Consider the following 21292-nt stretch of genomic DNA (forward strand, 5'->3'; position numbering starts at 1 on the left):
CAGGGCTGCAGCGCAGGGCTGGCCCCAGCCGGGGCTGGGCTGGGAACAGCCAGGCAGGGCCCCCTGGCAGCCCCGGCACGCACCTGCTCCCTGCATGGGGCAGCCTGGTCCTTTGCAATCGACCCCGTGGCATCCAGAGAAGGGCCCTGCCCTGGGCCAGAGCCATCTCTGCAGGCAGGAGGCCTTCCTCGGCGTCCGTCCCTCAAATCCCTCCCTCCGGCCCCCACAGTCCGTCCCTAAAACACTTCCCCTCGCCCCCAGTCCCTGCGAGCGGGGAATCCGCCTCCCCAGCTTTGAGCCCGGGCGGCGCAAGCCCCCCCCGGGCTCACCCTGCCATCCATGTGGTTCCTGGAAGAAACACCATCCCACCATGCCCGCAGGCAAACCGCTATCCCTATGGACACAATGGGGGCAGCCGGCACGGGGCGGGGGGGGGTGTCACTCTCGGGGCTATTCTAGTGAGCAACACTCAGAGAGGCCAAAAACTGGAGTGCAGGGGTGATGCCGGCATTACAGCCGGCTGCAAGCGAAAGGCACTCAATGGGCATGGGCGCTGCTGGGAGGGAAAGCGCCACGTCAGGACGGTCGGGAATCTCGACTGGCTGGGAGGGAGCTCCATCGAGCGCTCAGAGTTGAGGCTTGAGATCCTTGCAGCCACGGAGGTTTTTGCACGGAGAGCTGTGCTAAGCAAGGCTGGTTTATCACTTTGGCTGCAACACGAGCGTGCTGCACCCATGCATGTGTGCTTCCCCTGAGCCGACAGAGAACTTTCTCTCCTGGGCTTTGTTCCCTCTGGGACAGCGGCTGTGAGCGAGGCAGGGCTGTCAGATATGCACAGCAGGGGTCGAGGGGCTCAGAACGGATAAACCCCCCGGCCTGCGCCCGGCCCTGCCCCTCTCTTACAGCCTCCATGGCAGTTCCCCTGCAGCTGAATAGAACCATCAACGCTCTGTCTTCAGTGCAGTTTCTTGTACATAGAAAAAGGGGACAGCACAAAGCGTGAAGCAAAGCCAAGAAGGTGGCACCTGATTTTAAAAAGAATACATTCAGTACATCACAAAAAAATGCGGTGGAACTCACTCTTCCAATTGGGTTAGGCAGGAGGAAAATGGATTTGGAAAGCAAATAAGAATCGCTCACTTCAAGCTATAAGGTGGCTACTAAACACAGACTCTCCCGTGCATGTCCTGCTCATTAGTTCTGCGCTTTGGACATGCCTGCGGCTTCCCTGAAGCACCCTCTCTGGGTTACTCTTCCAAAGGGGTTCCTGGGACATCTGCATAGGGAAGCTGCCTGAAGCAATCACCGTTTGTTATCCTGTCAGGTTTCAGCCAGGGCAGATAGCCTGTGCATGCAGGGACTACAAACTGCAGGCATCGCAACTTGTGGATCCCAGGAAAAAGGGGGTACACGATATGAATTTACGGTACAAGGCTGTCACTGAAACAAGCCATGTGAAGTGGAATATAGTACTTCTAGCACCAGTGAAATAGTGTACGTTAAAAGAGTATTCATCTATATACAAAAAAGTCATGAAAACTTATTTTCAGGACATTTCTCAAGATCTTGAGAAATAGACCTCTGTTTACTGGTAAGGGAAGAAGAAGTAAGAAACTAAAAAGTGTCCATCCCAATACACACACCACCACCACAAACACCACGACCCGCCCCCAAATTACCTCAGGTGAGCCGCGGCCTTTTTAAAAAGTGCCAGCATCTAAAGCGTATGTAGTGACCTGGAACAACGTTGCTGCATATTTGGGATTCAGATGATACAGGGCAGCGTGAGGATTGCTAACATGGACAAAACAGCGGGACTTACTTTGCCTCTTTATTTCGGTAGCTAGGTAAATAGCTAAGGATTGAGGCTCTTGTGGCGAGGTGTCTGCTTACCCTTGAGCAAACAGTACTTCCATAAGTGCAAAACCAAACCTGCAACGCTGGGAATGGCAGTTTCCTGCTGACACGCATTTTTTTCCAAAAGGCAGGTGTCTGCTTCCTATCTGGGGCCATCTTTGTGCACGCTAAAAATAGTTCATGCCCTTAGTGCAGTGTTGAGAGTTTTGAAAGATGGACAGCAGTGTCTGGTACACACCTTCTTCAGGAAGGTCAGGAAGGGCTTCTTGACCTTCCTGAATTTTTTCAGCGGTTGATCTCGAAAAGCTTTTCTTCTCTCCTTTGCTCTTCTGGTGTGCTTTCAGCCTCTTCTCCAGAGACCTGTTTTCCCTTTCTGTTTCTTTGCTTTTCATTTTCCTGAAACGAAAGACCCTGCAAACCTTGATATTCCACAGTGTTATTAGAGAGGTAAAACCACGATCAACTGGAATCAGTTCTCATTTTAAACAAAGGGAGCTCATTTTACCTTCTTTCCTCTGAAAGGCTCATCAGCTGTTCCGGGTCTACCGAGGAGTCTGCTGTGCTCTCGGGGGTGGTTGGAAGCAAAGGTACAAGCGCCTGAACCGGAAAGGTTGAAGTTGACAGGTGGCAAGACACCTGGAGCAGTAAGCTACCGTTTTCCAAATTGCTACCTTAGCTCCTCAAATAAGATCCCTTTGGTTGCTTTGCATTATCCACATTTTGCACGGTCGTAAGATAGGCTTCAGGAGCTCTGATGAATTGGGATGATGGGCTGCCCCTTCTCGCGGGCTGGGGCACCACAAACTGGAGGGGTCTTGGAGGGTAGGACAGACCCTTGCCAGCTTCGTTCTGCTGGGCTTTCTTCTGCCTTCCTGGGACACGGTTCTGCCGTTATCCCTTGGGCAGCATTATCCCATTCTGGGGCGTGAGCCTTTTATTTTTAAATCTGCGATTTTGTATTTGACTTCTTGTAAGTATTTAGATTGATTAAGCACATTCCCAATGCATCTGAGAAACAACCTTTCTGTTTTTTCTTCTCTATCATTACAGGGTGGGAAAAGTCAAACAGACAAGGGATCTAATGACAGGAGGAGGCACAGCAGCTGCTTGGACCTATCAGAAACTACTGTCATACATGAGAAACGTGTCAGTGTTTGTTGGCCTGACATCCCTCTACTATTTCTGATTTCACCACCATACCTGCCCCTGCTTCTTTGTAGAGGATGAACAGAGAGGGTGCTGTGTGCAAGAAGTCTTTTGCCTGGGGCTCTGCGTTTGCTTCACCTGCACGGCTCCTTTGATCTTCCAAACGCACCCGTGGAACACAAAAGCACGTGCAGCAAAGTGACCTCGTGGAAGTGGACAACACCTAAACCAAAATCCACCAGCAGCACAATAAGGAATTGGACCAGAAGCCCCAGATTTTGAAAACCCTCAGCCCCTCCTCATACCTGTGCACCTGTCCACAGGTGCTGGCACCTCCTCGGCTGATGGAGGGGAGAGGCCGGCCACCTCCTCCCCAAAGATGTCCCCGCAGTTTTCAAACACAAACTGCACCAGCACGTTCCCCTGCACACATCAAAGCCTTGGTCTCAGCCTACGAGTTTTCTCCCTTTGAGCCTCCCAGTTCCCCCTGCCATCCCCCTGGGGAGGGAGGGAGGGAGGGAGCAGCTGTGTGTTGCACAGCTGGCGGCCCCGCTTGAACCACAGCAGCCTATGAGCAACAGTTAGCTGGTTGATGGTGAGAGTGCTCATCCTTCGTCCTCCATCAGGGTGCGGGCGTCTCCCGTATCACACTGGGACGCACAAAAGCCTCAGCAGTCCGGCTGCTGTTGGAGCTGCTGGAAAAGCTTTTTGGGCGAGCCGACGTATTTGTAGTGGCCAGCATGGCAGTTTGCTTTATACCGTTGCCCTGAGCGTGGGCGTCTGGAGAAACTGCCCGGCAGTCAGTGTGCAGGGATGACGGCCGCAGGGGACAGCAAGCTGCAGGTGATGGTCAGCGGCGGCACCGTGTCTGCCTGCGTGTTGTCCCGGCTCTGAGCTAATGGCGCTGCTCCCCAGTGGAGCATCCATCGAGCCTGAGCACAGGCTGTGTCTTAGCCAGAATCCGAGCAGGAGCTGAGGGGACAGTGACACCTCCAGAGGTGCCATCCGGCCCCCACCTCCCTGTGTGACTGTGCTGTGAGTCCTAAAGCTCAGCCGTGATGCCCACTGGCAAGGAGTCTGGGCCAAGGGATGATCCCAAAGTCCTCCCCTAGGACGCACCAGCAAACAATATCTGCCCAGTCCCCAATTATCACATGGCAGACGTAGTCAGAAGAGAGGAAAGATCATTTTATTGAGGACATCAGCTGCAGGCTGGGGGGGTGGTGGCTACCCAGGAGCCCCGGGGCTTCAGGCAGGAAAACAGCACCTGCAACAATAAGAGCCAGGAAGCACTGCTAAAGCCACAAAGCCAGGACGAGGCGTGACTTGGTTGCCCTTGCTTTGGGGAACGCTTTACAAAGTGCCTTGAATCAGTGCTCCCGCCCAAAGGACTGGTTCTCTTCATTTACTCCAGCAGCCTCGGCAGACAATAAAAGCCTTACACAAGCAGCCTGCCACAGCAAGAAAGGATCTTCCTGACTTGCCGTTCAGTTCTCAAATGTTACGTTACTGCCTGTGGAACAGGGTTTAATAGGCTGTATTCCCAAGACCTCTGACTCCCCTTTACTGACCTGGGGCCTCGCGTTTGTGCTTTTCCCAAATGATATTCGTTCTAGTGTTTGGTCCACAGTTCCCCATTCTAGTATCTAATAGTGCATTCCACCACTTCATACGTTGACTTTTCAATCGCTTCGTCCGTCTCTGGCCGGCCCCCTCGCAGGGAACACGGAAACGCAGATCGGGACTCCCCACTCACTTCACAGTTAAACTGTGTCTCTCACACACATCACACTTGCTGGGCAGCCCTCAGCCACACAGGCAGCATGTTACATACAACTCTAGGAATGCTGACAGTTTGCGTTAGCACACAAAGTACGTGTTTCAATGAACAATTGCCAAAAACCAAGTTCTAATTTTTTCTGGCCCTAAGCAGGGGCCCTCTGCTCTGTTGCCCCTTCTTCCCCCAGTTTCTTACCGGAACTAGTAACTCCAGCTCACCAGTTCCTTGACCATGGCTTCAATCTGTTCCTGAGCCACATGCACATCTTCTGTAGGTCCTTCCAAAGTGATGTTATCCTCTCCTCCAGTGAATTTGATGTGAACCTTGAGGTGAAAGACAATGAATCTCTTAAGAATTTGCCAAGATCCAAGCCAGGCCAATGCTCTTGGTCAGGCCTACACCATCCATCCCTGCCACTAAGAGATGCGCTCCTTCCCAAAAAGCCCAAACAAAATCCCCACAATTTTACAAGTCAGTAACTTAACGATTTCGGCCATATGGCAGTGCCTAGAGCCCAAGGCTCTGGTGCTGTCCCAGTTTCTGCAAGGGCTTTGGAGAAGTTTACTCATCTAGCCTTTATCTAGATACCGTCTAACTCACCAGGGAGAAGCCTCGCTGCACTCGCCATTTCCAGGTATCCTACTACATCAGTTCTCAAAACAGCACCACATAAAGCTTCCTCGGAAGGGCTCAACCCATGACAATAACATAGGAGGAGCAGTGTTTGCAGCAGTAAAAGAGAGGGTTCCCTTGAACAGCAAAGATCTGTGTCATTTCCCCCTGGGTTTACCCACGCTAGAAGACACCTCTCTCTTCCGTGACGAGTGATCTGGACTAAACCTTTTTCTACGCCGGGGGTGCTAAGCTAACCAGCTCATCCATACCTTTGGCATCTGCTGAGTTATTTTGGCCAGGTTCTGTCCTTTCTTTCCAATAATGAAACGATGAAGCCAAGAGGGGGCAGAGACCGAGGAGACGGTAAAACTGTTGGCCTGAGAGACAGAAAAACAGAGAAGCTGTTTGATGGACAAACTGGGAGAGGCCTTCACAACAATTCAGTTCCAATTCCCATGCTGCACCTCCGGTATTGACTTCTAAGCTGCACCTCTAATGGCCCAAGAGAGACCACCCCCGCTACACCTGTCAGTGCTCACAAATGTATCTTCGCGGGACCTTCAAAGGAGGCCTAGCCCATCTTGTCAGTACCTTTGCATAGACTTCAGCCAATGCTTGCCCAAGTTTTTCAGGCTCGCCTCGCAGTATCAGCGTCTCCGAGCTACTGTCAGTGGGTGGGATCTCGACAGAGACTCCAGTCTTCTCCAAGATCTCCTGCAGGGAATTCCCCTTGGGGCCGATGACATACTTGTGCTGGGACTTCTTCACCTCCACTGCAATAGTAGTAGTCTTCTTTTTCTGTAGGGGCAGAGACACTGAGGCATCAATCGCAAGGGGGCGGGGAAGGACAAGAGCGACAGGAAGAGGCACAAGATGCAGTCAAACTCTGCACCCAGCAAAGAGCAAAGCCAAGCTGAGCACAGTGGCTCGGCAGTACCCTAGCACCCCTTGGACCCCTGCCTACAGAAAGCCTTGTGCTCAAAAATTCACAGGGGAAGTACAAAACTAGTATGCTGGGTCAAGCTCCCTGGGACACGGCATGCAAGAGACCACACACACACACACAGGCATGTCGTTGTCGTCGTCCCCGTCCCCCCGTTGGACAACAGGGTTCAACTCCCAGCCGTCTCCCAGGCAGTGCTGTGATGCAACACTGTGCAGGCTATAAGCCGATTGTTGAAATCCAGACCGGTACAAATACAGACCTAACCACGAGGAGAAACAGCCCAGCAACCCACAACAAGGATATTCACAGCAGCGTTGGCTGTGGGAAATAAACTGGAGTGACATTCACTCTTCAGCAACTTCTGCTTATGTAGCAACTTTGATACTGTCAGCTGGCCACCACTGTAGGCTTCACACTTCTTTCCTTCCTTAGTGTGAACAACAGCCAGGGGAGCTCTTGGTGGCCTGCTAAGTCCCACGATACAGAAAAGCCAGAAATCTGTCACCTCCCGGATAGTATCAGCCCAGCTCCCACTCTGCCGAGTGAGGAAACGGTAGGATTCGGGGTCATGTACTGCAAGGGCTGCTGAGCCAGATGCAACCGAGGGATGCACAAAAGTAGAACAAGAAGGGAAGAGTGCCTAGGAGCAGGTGCCAGGGGAAGGTGGGAAGCTTTATGGACCATCCGTACCTTCTCCTCATAGATCTTCTTAACGCGAGCCACAGCCTGGGCTAGTTGCTCCTTTTCTCCGGTGAAGACTATCTCGGTCTTGTTGACACTGGGTGGAGGAATGTTGATGCGCGTCCCTGTGTCCTGCATGAGCTCCCTCACCAGCTTGTTGTAAGGGCCAGCAATGAAAGGGTGGTACACTTTCTCCACGTCCAGCCGCTCCACGGCACGCTTATCCTGGAAGAGCCCACAACAGACCTTGGTGGGAACTGCCCTCTATATTACAGTCTCTGCCAGGCACAGCTAAGTTCCCAGGGGTGTCCTGCCTGACACTCTGGCCCAAGCAACCTTCTCAGTTTGCGGGCTTGTAGATCTCCACCTCTTTCAATCTACAAATACGGTTGCTGCTGCTGCTCCTTGTTTACGATATTCACCCCTGTGATCTCCTGCCTTATCCCAGCTGGCACCTAAGACGCTTCACTTCAACTATCAAATGCTTGTTTGGGCTTCAGAGATGGACAAAACGCAGCACAAGAAGTTTCAGGACCTGGCAGCGGTGCTCATACAGCCGGCGAGTGGCACAGTATACGTCTCCGTTCAGGCTAACGTTAGCCACTGACTGTAGCCACGGTGGCTACAAACTCCGACTATACCGTGGGGAAGCAAAAAGGCTGACCAGCTAATGCCATGAGAGAGATCACAGTACTGAGGTACCTGCTCAGCGGAGATAAGCAGGATCTCGTGCCGGGCCTTCTCAATCCCTTCTTTAGTGCCGCTGATCTTGATCTGGTTGCTGGGGTCATCTGGGCGGGGGACCTGCATTTTGGTTGCAGTTTTGAGCTTCAGGTCCTGCAGCCTCTCACCCTTCTTTCCAATGACAAAACGGTGGTGCTCCTTGGGGATGGCAACTGTCGCTGAAGCCTGCGGCAGAAGAACCAAGCATCTGTGAAAAGCCTTGCCTGCACTGGCAGATCCACAGGAACAGAGCCAGGGAAAGCAAGGCAGACGCTGCTCAGCGGTACTGCTCCTCAGAGCAAACACAACGCCTTCCCAGCACATTCTGTCCGAGGGCTGACACTGTACCAGCTGATCTACAGTGCCTCTATGCCAGGAGTATAAAGCCCACCTTTCCCTCAAAACCCTTCTGTTTGCACAGGAGCAGTACTCTGAATTAGCAAAGGCCTTCCGACACAGACGAGGAGGTGCCTCTCCTCCAGTGTAAGACACCAGGCAACAACTGAGATGGCAGCGCACAGCTGGAGTTTATCTGAACTCTGGCATCTGCTGCCAAGGCTACAGAGAACAAGACATACAGTATGACTCCTAGGAAAGAGAAATTCAACACCAGAAACCTACTGCAGGAGGCAGGCAGCTAGCAGATGCTTACCGCTACTTAAGTGCTAAGGCGTCTTCAAGTGTAGCACATGCTGCTCCTGGGACTGCTTCTAGAAGGCCCCACATGCAAAAGGGGTCCTTCTCAATCTACCATTAAAGGGCTGCTCTATACAAGGGCTTCCTGACTTCTTCCCTTCTCACTGAGTTTTTACAGGTCTGGTAGCTGATGACTGCTATCGTGCTCCTGATCCCTGTGATTAGGCAACCACTAACAGCAATCAGACAATGAACATTCAAGCTATAATGGAAAAATAAAAGATGAAGAAAAGATCACTCGGTGTGACTTTTCAGCTCTGTGCTCCTGTCCTGAAGCTAGCCAAGCCCAAGAGAAGCTGGAATACAGACACACCTTCCAGACCTGGGGCCAGGGCAGAAGGAGGTATATTTGAGAACAGTGGCTCACGGGTCTGTGGCGGCACGACCTGAACTGTTTTTTCAGATGCACATTGTGGATGTAGGGTTTCGTTCCTTTCTCTTTCCTCTGGCAGGGTATGACACAGGGGCTGAACAGCGCTAAGCAGACATGGTATTAACATTGCATTACCTACCTTTGGCATTATGCTTTAAAACACACTGCAACACCTGGCTGCGATACATCCTAACAAGAGCTACCACCTTGACTATGAGCTCAAGAACCTTAAGGTAAGAGATCAAAACCTAGAGGACTGAAGCAACCGAAACAACAGGGTTGTGGCTCCTTACCAGTGTGCCTTGAGTTACACAATGCAGAACCCTGACCCGAAGCTTTTGGCTTTTGGCAGGACTTCCTTTCCTCTACTTTTCTTTCTCCCAGCCTTCCACGTTCTCCTCTGAAGGACTTCAGGAAAAGCACAGTCCCGTTCTCACACACTACTAGCTTTGTGTGTGAGGCTCCTGCACCCCCTCCAGCACCAGCACCTCAGCACAAAGTCACTGGTTGCAACTCAAATGTTCCAGAGATCGCAGACTCCACGCTTCATGCAACACCACGGCCTGTAATTACCTTGGAACCCTATTTTAAGCCTCATTCCCATTCCAAATTGCCAGTTGGGTGCTTTGAAAACGTACAGCAAAGCTGAGTTAGTCATACCTCTTTGGCTTACAAGCACACGGGCCCAAGGGTCTCAAAGCATTTGCGAGTCTTGGGGAAGAGCAAAGACGAAGGCAGAAACAGTTAGATGCCCTCACCTGAGTCTGCAGTCGAGCGACAATCTGCTTCCGAGCCTTCGTGACTGCTTCCGCCTTGCCAGAGACCACGATCGAAAGGCCCTGGTCCTTTGCGAGAGACAGCTCCAGGTGAGCTCCCGTCTTCCGCATGATGTCAAGGCAGATCTTGGCCTGCTCGCCTTCTCCAAACTGATTCATGCCCTTGTATTTCCTCTCCTCCAGTGGCACATGGAACACCTGCTCAGCCACGGGACAGACACAAGCAGGGCACAGCAAGGTGTCAGTGTGCTTTGGATTGTCAGTGCCTCCCTCTGCAATCCTCCCTTCAGGCCTGTTCCAGCTATCTGTGCAACAGGGATGCAGAGCTTCTTCTGGGCAGTTTTTCAACACATCCCTCCCCCTCCAGAGCAGTCCTAGCATTCAGCTGCAGTCTTCCTTGTGCGCCAGGGCAAAGGACAGCAAAGAGGCAGTTACTCTGACACACTAAGGGATTTCATACTCCAGGGAAAGCTTCACTTCACCTACTTTTTGGAGGGATGAAAAGGAGGGAGATAAGACACCCACTCCCACCAACCTGAGTGATGACAGAAGCCTTTATTGGCCGGATTTTGCTCCAGGGCCCAGCAGGTTCCCGGGCAGCTTCCAAACATGGTGCTTTCTCAGGGAGCGCAGGGAAGGCTTCCTCGTAGGTGGGAGGATCCTTCTCTTCTTCAGAGTTTAAAGCTGTTACTGCGGTGAAGCAAACAAGGCAAATGAGATGCTCTCCCCACAGAAACGCCCCCATTCATAGGCAGTGCAACTCTATTGAGGCATCATCAAAGAGGGACAACAAAGGACTTGTGCACTACTATTCATCCTGCTACAGTTATGCTTGTGGAGAGCAGCCGAGTCGGGAGCACAGCTGAGCTCAGCACAGCACAGACTGCAGCAGGTGCCGCCATGGATGCAGGAAGCAACCGTGCAAGTGAATGGTGGCAGCAAACAAGCACATTATCGCCAACTTTGTTGAGAGGAGGAGCTTCATCAGGGGACAACAGGCCAAGCAGAAAGAAATCAAAGGGACACAGCAAGGCTGTAGGTCAGAAGGGGACAAGACAGACACATGCCCAGGAAGAAGGCAGAGAGAAGCAGAAGCACTCTAGTTGGGGCAGAGTCCAGGGAAAGCCTGTAGCTTATGTTCGACTCAGCTGTGCACTGGGCTGTGCCAAGCGGGCCAGCTCGCAGCTGGAGAATGGGTGCCGAGACCCATCAGTGAGTCAGTCAATACGGTTATAATGACTTTCCCCAACACCTGGCTGAGCAAAGGAGGAAGTGACAATCCAGCACACTGATCCCACGAGGCTCTCTTGCAGCCCAATGACCCATGCTTGCACATGCCCTGCCCCACGGCTGACAGCGTTGCTAGCCAGAGCTCTGTGAAGATCTGAGGCTTGCCTCCGCCTGGCCCTGCACTGTGCAGCACCACCGATGTGCTCCTGTGGGTGGAAAGCCAGAGTCTGGCAGGCCGCCAGCCTAGGAATGGCGAACGCCGTGCCTGGACACTTAGGGGGAGCCGGAGGCATGGAGCGAGCTTGGCTAACAGCAAGGAACCTTGCCTGCGCAGTTTCTATTTAGAGGCACATCACAGGAACTCAGCTGTGTCTTCTCACCTTTCACCTGCTGCTGCGTCAAGCCACTGCGGTGTTCGGCAAAGCTCTCCTGGGTCAAAAGTGCCACCGAGCTCATCATCGACCTCCCACGCACACACACAATCTGGGTATGCCACTGGAAGAGACAGAGGAGGCAACACTATTACCAGCACCATTCAAGATGCACACAAGTCACTCCAGGAAGGCAAAAGACGTGTTTACTGAGCACTTTTCCAGCCGGCCTCTTGAGAAGCGCCTACAGGGCCAGTCTGCTGCCCTGTTCTCTTGCTGAACCACACAGAAACTCAGGGGGGATTTTTCCTCATAGCACAGCGGGCATCAAAACCAGAGCTCCTCGTTAAGAAGGCAGAGGATGTGCAACCTAAGAAGCCTCTTGGAAAGGGGGACACCCCAAGCTGTTAAAGCATACTCTCATTAATCTATCAAGTATTAATGGCGTGCAGTTTTAAAACCAGTCTCCCAAGGTACACATAGGCAGTGCAAGACCCTTGTGGAACCCTGGAGAGAAAACAAAAAAGAGCCCAGGATGCTGCCTCTTCCTGAAAAACTTACGCCTTGATTACCAACCGAGCATGAGCACCTGGGGCCCAGAGAGCAGCTCCTGGTGTCTCCAGCTCCTCTGCAATCCCTCCCACAACAGGCTCTACCGAGCGTGACCTTCCCTTCCGCTCCACGTACAGTCTCACAGCCCACAGTAAATACCACAGCCTCCTGGTAGCAGACTCTGCTGGAACTGCTTCTAGAACGCGCCCCCCCCCCCCGAAAAACAATCACCCAAACAAAAAAACTACCTGCAAAGCCCACTACAGTACATCATGCAGCCCAACAGTTTCTTCTCTCAAGGTTAGGAACATTAGGAAGAGAGGCCTAATCCTGCAGCTGGGTTTTACTTTCCTGTCTCTACTTTATCTGTTTTCATATTTTAATACAAAGAACACCTCCCTACTTCTTGCACAGACCCGTGTTGCCAAAGTTTTACAGGCTCTGGGCCTCTCAGTGACATGCTCTTGGACAAGTGAGACTCCTTACATGCTGGGTGAACATGCCTTTCCCAGCCCACTTCAGAAAAGCCCCGGACTTTCTGCAGCAGTGCATGTCTTTGTCAAGGATGTCACAGCATTTCCCTAAGGGTAATGCTGCAGAAAGAAGGCTGCTCTTGTGCTTGATCCACAGGGGCTAAAAGGCTTGTATTTCTTGTTACAGTGTCTGCTCAGGCCGTGCCTGGGTGCCCACTCCTGCTAAGGATGGGACCAACGGATCTGCAACTTCTCTCTTTCTGGCCGCAAGGGAAGTGCAAAGGCAGTTTCCAGATCCTGCCTTTACTGCTTGTCAGCTTCAAAACAGCCACGAGGACACCTGCCAGGCTCTTGCTCTCCTGCTGTAAGGTTCATTTGATAAGCTCTGCACAGTATAGGCCTGAGGATTTTCTTCTGTAGCATTCTTGAACACAAAACAAATGTGAACCATAGTTTAGTACTTTTCTTTTTTTTTTTTTTAAGAGAAACAATGCTTTCACATGAAGTGGGTATTTTGCAGAAACCCACAGATCAAATTGTCAGATACCCTCACAGCCACGGCGAATGAACTTTTTCAGCCATACGCTCGCATTCAGTTTGAACATGTTAGACTGGTCTCAGTGCAGCTGCTGACTGCTCTAACCACCTGACTGGTAGCGGCCTGGGTGAATGACCTGAATCCCCGCAGCAGCACAATCCTAAGTGCACTTGTATCAGCTTAACATGCTTCTATATGCAAAGGGAAGAGTATGTTTTGGGAAAGGCAGTATCAGCGGAAATACTGTAACCAATAGCACATCTTGATTTTCTTTGACAAGGTGTGAACCGCACAGGGGGGCTTATCTGGGATGGCTCTGCACTCTGATAACAGCTGTAAAATCCAGGGTTACAGATCTCTCTTCCAATAGGCCGTACCCTCTTCAGAAGCAGCTTAATGTGCATTGGGAAAAAAAGACTAGCTACCTGACCGAGAGCAACTGCCCTTATCCTACCAAAGAAAAAGTTACCATTGTTACCGGAGAGCGGCGGGGAGGCGACTGGGCGACCGCCCCCCGCAGCCCTGTCCCCTCGGGGGTGGCCCCGGCCCTCCCACCAACCCGCGGGGCAGCCGCCACAGACAGGGGGAGCGCGACGTGACTCAGGGATTTTGTCCGTGCCCTGGGTGCCGCCGGAGCGCTCCCCGTTGCCGGCGCAGTGCGGGGCGGCCACTGCGTGGGGGAGCGGCTGGGGAGGCCGGCAGGTTGGGCGGGTGCAGGAGGCCGGTGGGCCGAGCCCCTCCGCGCAGCCCCCGCACCCCCGCTCGCTGCGGAGGGTTGCCCTGGCGGCACGTGGGCCACACCACGCCAATGGGAAAGGCCGAGACCACAGAGTGCAGTCGGGTGCTCGCTGGACATCCCGCTTGCGGAGCCCGTCTCTCTGCTGCCGCTGTCTTGTTGGAGGCAGCGCAACCCGCCCGGCCGCAGAGACGGGCCCGCACCCTCCTCCCGCTATAGCTGAGGCTATACCCCCAACCCCCACCGCCCGCCCTGCGCGGCCAGTGCCACCGCGTGCCCCGGGACCGGCCTTACCTCTAGTAGGCCCGCAGCTAAGCCTATGCTGGGCACGAGGCCGAGGGGCCTGCCGTCATCGTGGTCAAGAAGAGAGATGTGTGTGACCTCCCAACATACGGGTGGTCCCTCCCCTGTGTGCCCTTTGTCAGCCGGTTGCTAGGGGAAGAGCCCGACTCGTTCCCATAGCAACCGACCAAAGGGCACATGGGGGCGGGGCCACACCTGTGTTGGCAGGTCACGCACTTCTCTCCTCTTCACCAAGATGGTGCCCCAGGACCGGCTTTACCTCTCGTAGGCCTGCAGCGAAGCCTGTGCTGGGCACGAGGCCGAGGGGCCCGCCTCTTCCCGCCAGCTGTGCGCGCGTGGGAGCGGCGGTCGGGGTCGCTGGCTGCGCGAGGCGCGGGGCAAAGGTGAGGAGACGCAGCGGGAGGGGGGCAGCCAGCGGCGCTGCCCTCCCTCGGCGGGGCTCGGGGGTCTGCCTGCGTGGCCCCCGTCTGGAGGGGCGGTGCAGGACAGCCCCTTCCCCGGCTCTCCGGGAACTCTCCGGGAAGCCCCTCTGGGGTGCTGAGCAGGTGCTGGTGAGGAGGAAGCAGCCGAGGGGAGCTGCGGGGTGGGGCACACACACACCCCTACCACCACCACCCCCATACCCACAAACACCCCCGCCCACCCCGGTCCATCCCTAAAATCCTTCATCAATTCCCACCCGTCCGTCCCTAAACCCCTTCCCCCGCCCCCTCCCCTACTCCCGTCCCTCTGTCCCTGGCATGGCCCAGCTGCCCAGCACCACCAGACCACTCTGGCCCAAACACCATAAGGCAATGGTTCCCACCTGACAACAGCAAGTCGAGGAACCTTTTTTTTCCTAAATAAAGACATTTTTGCTTCATATGCTGCCCACTACACCAAATTATGTCTTGCTGACTGACTGGATACCCAGCAAAGATGAACTCCACATCAAATCGATCAAATATATCAATCATTGAAACATATCCAAGGTAGTTTCTTGTATTATAATACAGGAAAATAGCATGCAATATGATAAAAGGAAACAGCAGTAGCTATTGTGAGCGATATGACAAAAGAGCAATAGGAGCGAAGCACCAAATTGTCACTGCAAAGCCTTAACGAGACTAAGGAAAGGAGACATCACCAATTCCAAGCCCAACATCACACAAGACCACCCTTTATCTGGGAGCGCCCTTGCAGCCGGCACCAGCAGTCTCTTGGGAAATGGGAAATTCCCCTGGAGAAGGTGCCAGAAAGGAATTCTCCGGCTGCTTCTCAACCTGTCCTGGCAGACGTGTGAGGCACAGCACAAAAGTTCTGCTCCCTGATTTCTGTGGTGAGCAAAATTGACACGGCACATTTGCAATATTACACAGACCCAAGAAGTCACCTTGGAAAAGTAAAAGCGCAACACTGCTCCCCTGGAGAAGTGCGGCGAATGAAGAGACGGGACGCAGCTTGATGCAAGCAAGTTGTCCCTTTATTAGTGATTTTCTTACAATTATATATGTTTCTACCTTCTACATATTACACCCTGATTGGTTAAATCTTAAGCGTAAGAAACACCGATTGGTTAATATTTAAGGCACACCGTTAGAACAATAGGTACTTACTAGTTTATCTTGACCTAGCAATAATTTTTATTCCAAGGTTAGGGAGTTTCTTTCTACGTGGCTTTCTTAATTACATACCGGCGCCATCTGTTCCCTTATCTGGCTACTTGTTTCTCTGTCCGTCTGGTTGCCTCCTCAACTGTGACGGCTCAGGGGTCTGCAGTTAGCTTGTTCCTTTGCTCCCAGGGCTTGTGCCCTACAAGTTCTAACAAGTCTCTATTCATCAGGCTATCAGTACTTGGACTCTTGTCCTTGAGGCCTTGTCCTACATCTCCCCCTTCCTGTTGCACAAAAAGAACCCCTGAAATCGAGCAAAAACAAGGCACAAGTAATAGAACAAATAAAAAACCAAGACGTATTATCAATGTCAAAATAACCCACTTTCTTTGTTCCGTACAATTTTACAATTTCCCCTTTTTATTTTTGAACAGCTAGTACCAGGTTTGCCATGTTCTGCAGGGCCCTTGCAAACATGACAGCAACCAAGGTAATAGCAAACAAACGATACTGCCAATTGAGTGAATGGATGCCAAAAAAGGCTGAAATTTTCTCAGATTTTGATGACATGTTGCTGCAATGGGGCGCCTAAAATCCACGCAGCACATACCATCAAAATCCTCACAGCCATGTCCTTGAACCAACAACAAAAAGCAGTGGCAATTTTGACTCACATTCTTAACTGCCTACCAAACAAGGTGATTTAACTCTTTAATGCTTTCTCTGCTGTTACTCTGGATAAGAGAAGAACTGCTGCGACACGTTCCCATCATAGCCTCCTACTACATTAGCATCTACAGAAAGACAATTATTGACATTCAAAGTGTAAACAATATCAGCTTCTTTTGGATTAACATTATACATAGGTGGAAGGGCACACCAAACAAGAACTGGTTCAGTCAAAAAGTTCGAAACAGCATGCCTTCTCTGAACATACCTCGGGGTCATTCCCTTCATTCCCTCTCTTTTTTATGCAAAGAGAAACACTTTTACCATAACAGAGAAGCCCCTATCTCTGAGCCCGGACACAAACCGCAGCTGTATGCGCCACCAGGCTCAGGGCAGGAATCATTCATGTAGTTACATAGCTATATATCACTACAAGCATGCAGACACCTATTAAACACTAGATAACCATGTTTATCTTTCCCAGTCTCCTTCACAATACCCAGCTGTTCTCTCATCTCTTGTTAGGTCAAATATTCTCCAGCTTCCTCTCCTACATCTCTCTTCAGACATTCTCTGTCCTCCTCCTTTTTGCTTGTTAATTGCGACAAGGCAAAGGTTGTGTGTAGCTGGGTGACCATGACCTGCTTTAAGTTACAATCAACTAAACACTGAATACAGAGAAAAAAAGCATGGGAGACATAAGGCAAACATCAATAAGGTGGTTAAAGATAATTATAACAAATCCTGTAATACTTTTGAGTCATGGCCCAAAGTTTCCCAGCCGTGAGAAGAGACCAAAGGCATCCCGCCCCTGGCTCTGTTGCAGATCTTTGTTTTAAGGCTTTTGAGTTTTGTATACTTTTGTAAATTAATTCACAGTGGTCACTCAGATTCACGTAACACATCCTATCAAAGTCTTCACACTTGTGTCCCTGTGCTAATAATAAAAATCAATAGCAACTCGGTTCTGTAGCAACATATGATGGACAGAATCAACATCTGTTAATAAGCCAGAAAAAAAATAGTATTTGTAGTATTACTTTGTTTAGCAAGCTAGCAGCCTAATTTACTAAGCAAGTTAAGAGCGTGTACTATTCTTACAGAAGAGATTAGAGAAGCAAAAATCTGTTATGCTGCATTCCAGAACTCAGCCTGAGAATTACAGTCTGCTGTGAGTTCTGCGTGACAATCATTTGACACATGTTGGGGTTGCGATTGTGAAAGTTGCCCGTTTACAATTTTCATTGACATTATCACAGCTAGTTGTTTTAAAAGCAACCCTTGAGCTTCCTGATGTTCGACTTGTTGCAAAATATCCTGAATCCAATCAATCAAGTTAGTATTAAAGTTAGTGACTCTCTAGGACCCTGCAAGACTGTGGCAAGACTCCCGCATCCTGACTGCCTTAATAGCCATCTCATTCATTTGCAAACAGTTGTCCCTGGGATACCTTGCCTGAGTCACAGAATCGGCACAGTTAATTGCTCCAGCTAACTGCTCATAGTTAACAGCAATTCCCCGATTAAGGTTTTCAGTCAAGGCCACTACACATAGCTCACAAAAATCAAATAACCACATCATATACTGTATCGGTTAGTACCATACAAAGCAATGACTTCCAATCATGCAGTGTGAGCGTATAAGGCTCTGCCATCACTTCAAGAAGGGACATAGCAAATGTATTATGAATCCTCCCTTCCCGCACTGCTTTGCTTAACACTTTAGCAGCCTCGTATTGCACAGGCTGCCACTCTGCAGGTTGATTTGTCTGACAAAATACTGAACATGCCCTAGCGACTCCCAAAACCCATCACTTAAGTGTTTCCCACTTGCATTCCTGCCACCAATCCCTCAGACTCCCTTTCACCCTCCCCAAAAATACAATCAATGCATCAGGAGAGACAAGAGGGTGGGGAAAAGGTCTAGCTCCTTTTCCAGATCTATAGGACCTGGATCAAAAGGTTTATCAGTGTCAATAAAATCATTGTCCGAGTTGTCCTGTTCCCGTGCTTGGTCCTGTGTTGTGAGGGTCGCTGCAGTCAGTGACAGAAGCTTTGGGGGCAGAGGAGGTGTGGACGGAATCGCCATCGCTGACGGTGTCTTGAGAAGAGTCGCGCTGTCGGTGGAATTTACAGCTTCCTCTGGTTTAGCACCGATAGTAGAATTAGTCCACACTTGGCAAAGAGTAGTCAGAATTTGCCACCAAGGTGCTAAATGCATTCCCGACGCAGAGTTCCCCGACGCAGCAGCATCATACAATTGTCTGCTGACCGCTTTAATTTCTTTCAAAGTCTCTAAAGTTTCTTGACTGCTCGCCTGTCTCAATGAGTACAGGTTTCTAAAGCTTCTTAAAATTTCTTCAAATATTTAAAATCTCTAAGGTTTCTTGGCTGCTCACCTGTCTCGATGCATACAGGCGTTATCCTCGGGGTTTAGGTTGTCTGCCTGGTCCAGACAGCAAGACGATCGTTCAGCCAAGACGTCTCCTCCGGAACGCAGCCCTCTTCCACGAGCTGTCTTTTTTCCGTCCTTATTCTTCCAAGGCTTCGGAACACCACCATAGGGGTCACCATTTGAGGAGATTGAGGCACGGACTCCCTGATCTGACTAGAAGACCCTTTATGAGTCCATATACGTCTCTTTCTGGGGACGAAGCCTGATTCCCCGTTACGGATTTCCCACAGCTCACCTCTCAACTCCGGAGGGATTTATGGCCGGCCGGCTCCTGCTTCCTTTCAGCGGATCATTCAAAGTTCTGTGGGATTCGCTGCATGTCGCTCAGTTAGGCGATTTGAGAGCCCTTCACGTTAGATCCTTAAACGTATCACGTCGGGGTCACCAATTTGTGGCGAATGAAGAGACGGGACGCAGCTTGATGCAAGCAAGTTGTCCCTTTATTAGTGATTTTCTTACAAATATATACGTTTCTACCTTCTACATGCAGCCACTGCAGCCGTAGGCCTGGGCTTGGAAACATGGTGCAGCTGTGAAAGCAGAGCAGCCTGGGGAAGCCCAGGAACTCCGTGGCGTGAGCAAAGGCCCCAGCTCGTGGATTTCCCCTGAAGCCCAGCTGGCCCTGAGAGGCCACTTTCAAGCTGGCTTGCGCCTCGTACAGAAACCCACAGGGATGCCAGCAGGAGCCAGCCCAAGGCATTCTCTGCCTCCTACTGCCACCCCCAAGGCCCTGAGCCCACCTATGACCTGCCTGCCTTCCTTCCACTGTTCCCTCATGCTTCTCTCAGAGCAGGCAGAGCTTCAGCCCTTTGCGGTGACCCTTTGTGCCCGACTTGGCAGCCTGCCTCCTTCGGCAGGTGCCGGCTCTGGAAGTCCTTGCCTCACACAGGAGACTGCAGTGCACTGGCGCATGGTTAGCCATGCCAACGGAAACACTTTATTTCAAGAAGGCAGCCTGCTGAGTTCTGCCGTTGTGAGCAGTGCGGGCAGGACAGAGCAGGCCTTTGTCACTGAGGCTGCCTTTCATCAGCAGGAATTGCCCCAGCAGGAAACGGTCGTCGTGCGCTGCAGCCTGCCCTGGATGCTCCTCATGGTGCTGCTCCAAGCTATTTAGCCCTTAGGTACCGCAGGAGCTCCTGCAGCCGAGTAAAGAATTCCAGCAGCTTCTGGACTGGAAACGGGCAGGGTGGAAACCGGCTCGATTCTGTTGGCCTTGGCCTTGGCCTTGGCCTCTGAACGGGGGTGTATGTGAAGACTGGCTGTGGACTTGCAGCAGTGGTTACTGCTGGGCGCAGTCGTAGAAGTGCTGGGTGGAGGTGTAGACTCCGGGCTTCCTTGTTCTCGCACAGCCCGTCCCCCAGCTGGTCACGCCAACAAGCCAGAAGTAGTCGGCGCTCTTGTCTTGGCACATGAGAGGCCCACCGCTGTCCCCCTGCAGCACAGGAGAGAGGACAAAGGGGTTGTTGGGTGGCCACCGTCAGCCCGGTGGCTGGCTCCTTCTCTCTCATGGCACCTGCCAGAGCTGCATTCAGTGGCCAGCCAAGCTCTGTAGAAGCTTGCCTGGCAGGGGGCGGTGGGCCTGTAAGGCAGGGCTCGCTCTCACCGCTCTTCACGGTGGTGGTGAAGGTGTGTCAGACGGCTGGGATGGTGAAGCTGTGGGCTGCCAGGGGCACCGGGCGGGCCTTCTGGGCAGCGTGCCAGGCCTCTGGGACAAGGCGGGCAGGCCCTGGGCAAGGGCTTGCCCATGGGGAGGGGCGGGTAAGGCCCTCAGCGGTGGGGACCCAGCCATGGGAGTGTGAGTGGCCAGCAAAAGGCCGTGATGGCGCACGTTTGGGCAGTTGTGGCGGGGCTGCCTGTGCTGCCAGGGCTTGGCTTGTAGCACGCTCCTACCTGGCAGGTGTCGATGCCGCCCTGCGGATAGCCAGCACAGATGTTGTGGCTGTGGATGGCCCCCCTGTACCAGCCGCTGCTGTTACAGGCCCTGGCATCAATGAGGTGGACCTGGGCCTCCTGCAGCGCGTATGCCGATCCTCCAGCTGTGAAGAGCACAGAAAGAAATTAACACCCAGCAGCTCATTGCCAGTTCTCCTCCCCCGTCTGGCTGAAGCCCTCGCCCAGGGCTTGGCTTTGCATGCGGACAGGCGCTGGACCACTCTTGCCTTTCTGCCTCACTCTGGGTCAATGGCTCCGGCCCCTCTCTCGAAGAGACAGGCTTAGGCCCCCACAGCCTGACTCTGGCTTTCGCCTCTGCCATCAGGAAGCGCATCTGGCTTCCCCAAGCTGGCTAAGCTTGCACTGGTGCCACCACTGCGTTTGGGCCACTCACCTCTTGCTTTCCTGGCACCCCAGCCACTGACGTAGCAGGCTGTCAGCTCTGAGACTCTCAGCAAGGCGTCAGGCACACAGGCAAGCTGTACGTAGCTGTTGCACTGGACAGGCTGGTCCAGATCCAGCAAGGCAATGTCGTTCCTCTGTGTGACGTTCCAGGAGTGCTGGTGAACCAGCAGCTGCCTGACAGCGCGCACCTGAGCCTCAGGGCCCAGCTGAGTCAGCTGGGTGGCACCGAGCACCACGCGCAAGACGGTGATGTGCCTGGAAGGCAGATGGAGAGAGGGCTCAGAGGGAGCGCATGCACGTGCTGCAGCAGCTCTCTAGAGATGCTCCTGCTCTCAGCCGTACATGCCATTGCTGTCCATGGCTTTGGTAAATCCTGCATCAGCCTTGTCTCAGGAGTCTGCCTTGTGCTGCTGCCTGGGCGAGCCTTGCTCACTCACATGCTGG

The 21292-nt window shown here is 52.4% G+C and overlaps 1 protein-coding gene across 1 annotated transcript; it reads right to left on the bottom strand.

The window, feature by feature from the left end:
* Positions 1–5622: 5622 nt before the first annotated feature.
* LOC129783295 (vigilin-like) lies at positions 5623–11317 on the bottom strand. The gene is made up of 7 exons (XM_055793296.1): positions 11204–11317; positions 10129–10283; positions 9576–9791; positions 7728–7934; positions 7035–7250; positions 5990–6196; positions 5623–5775 (listed from the first exon to the last, which is right to left on the bottom strand). The coding sequence occupies exons 1-7, from the start codon at positions 11280–11282 to the stop codon at positions 5644–5646; spliced, it is 1212 nt and encodes a 403-aa protein (XP_055649271.1). The 5' UTR covers positions 11283–11317; the 3' UTR covers positions 5623–5643.
* Between the last annotated feature and the right edge of the window lie 9975 nt (positions 11318–21292).

The sequence above is a fragment of the Falco peregrinus genome, unplaced genomic scaffold (assembly GCF_023634155.1).
Source record: "Falco peregrinus isolate bFalPer1 unplaced genomic scaffold, bFalPer1.pri scaffold_19, whole genome shotgun sequence".
NCBI lineage: Eukaryota > Metazoa > Chordata > Aves > Falconiformes > Falconidae > Falco > Falco peregrinus.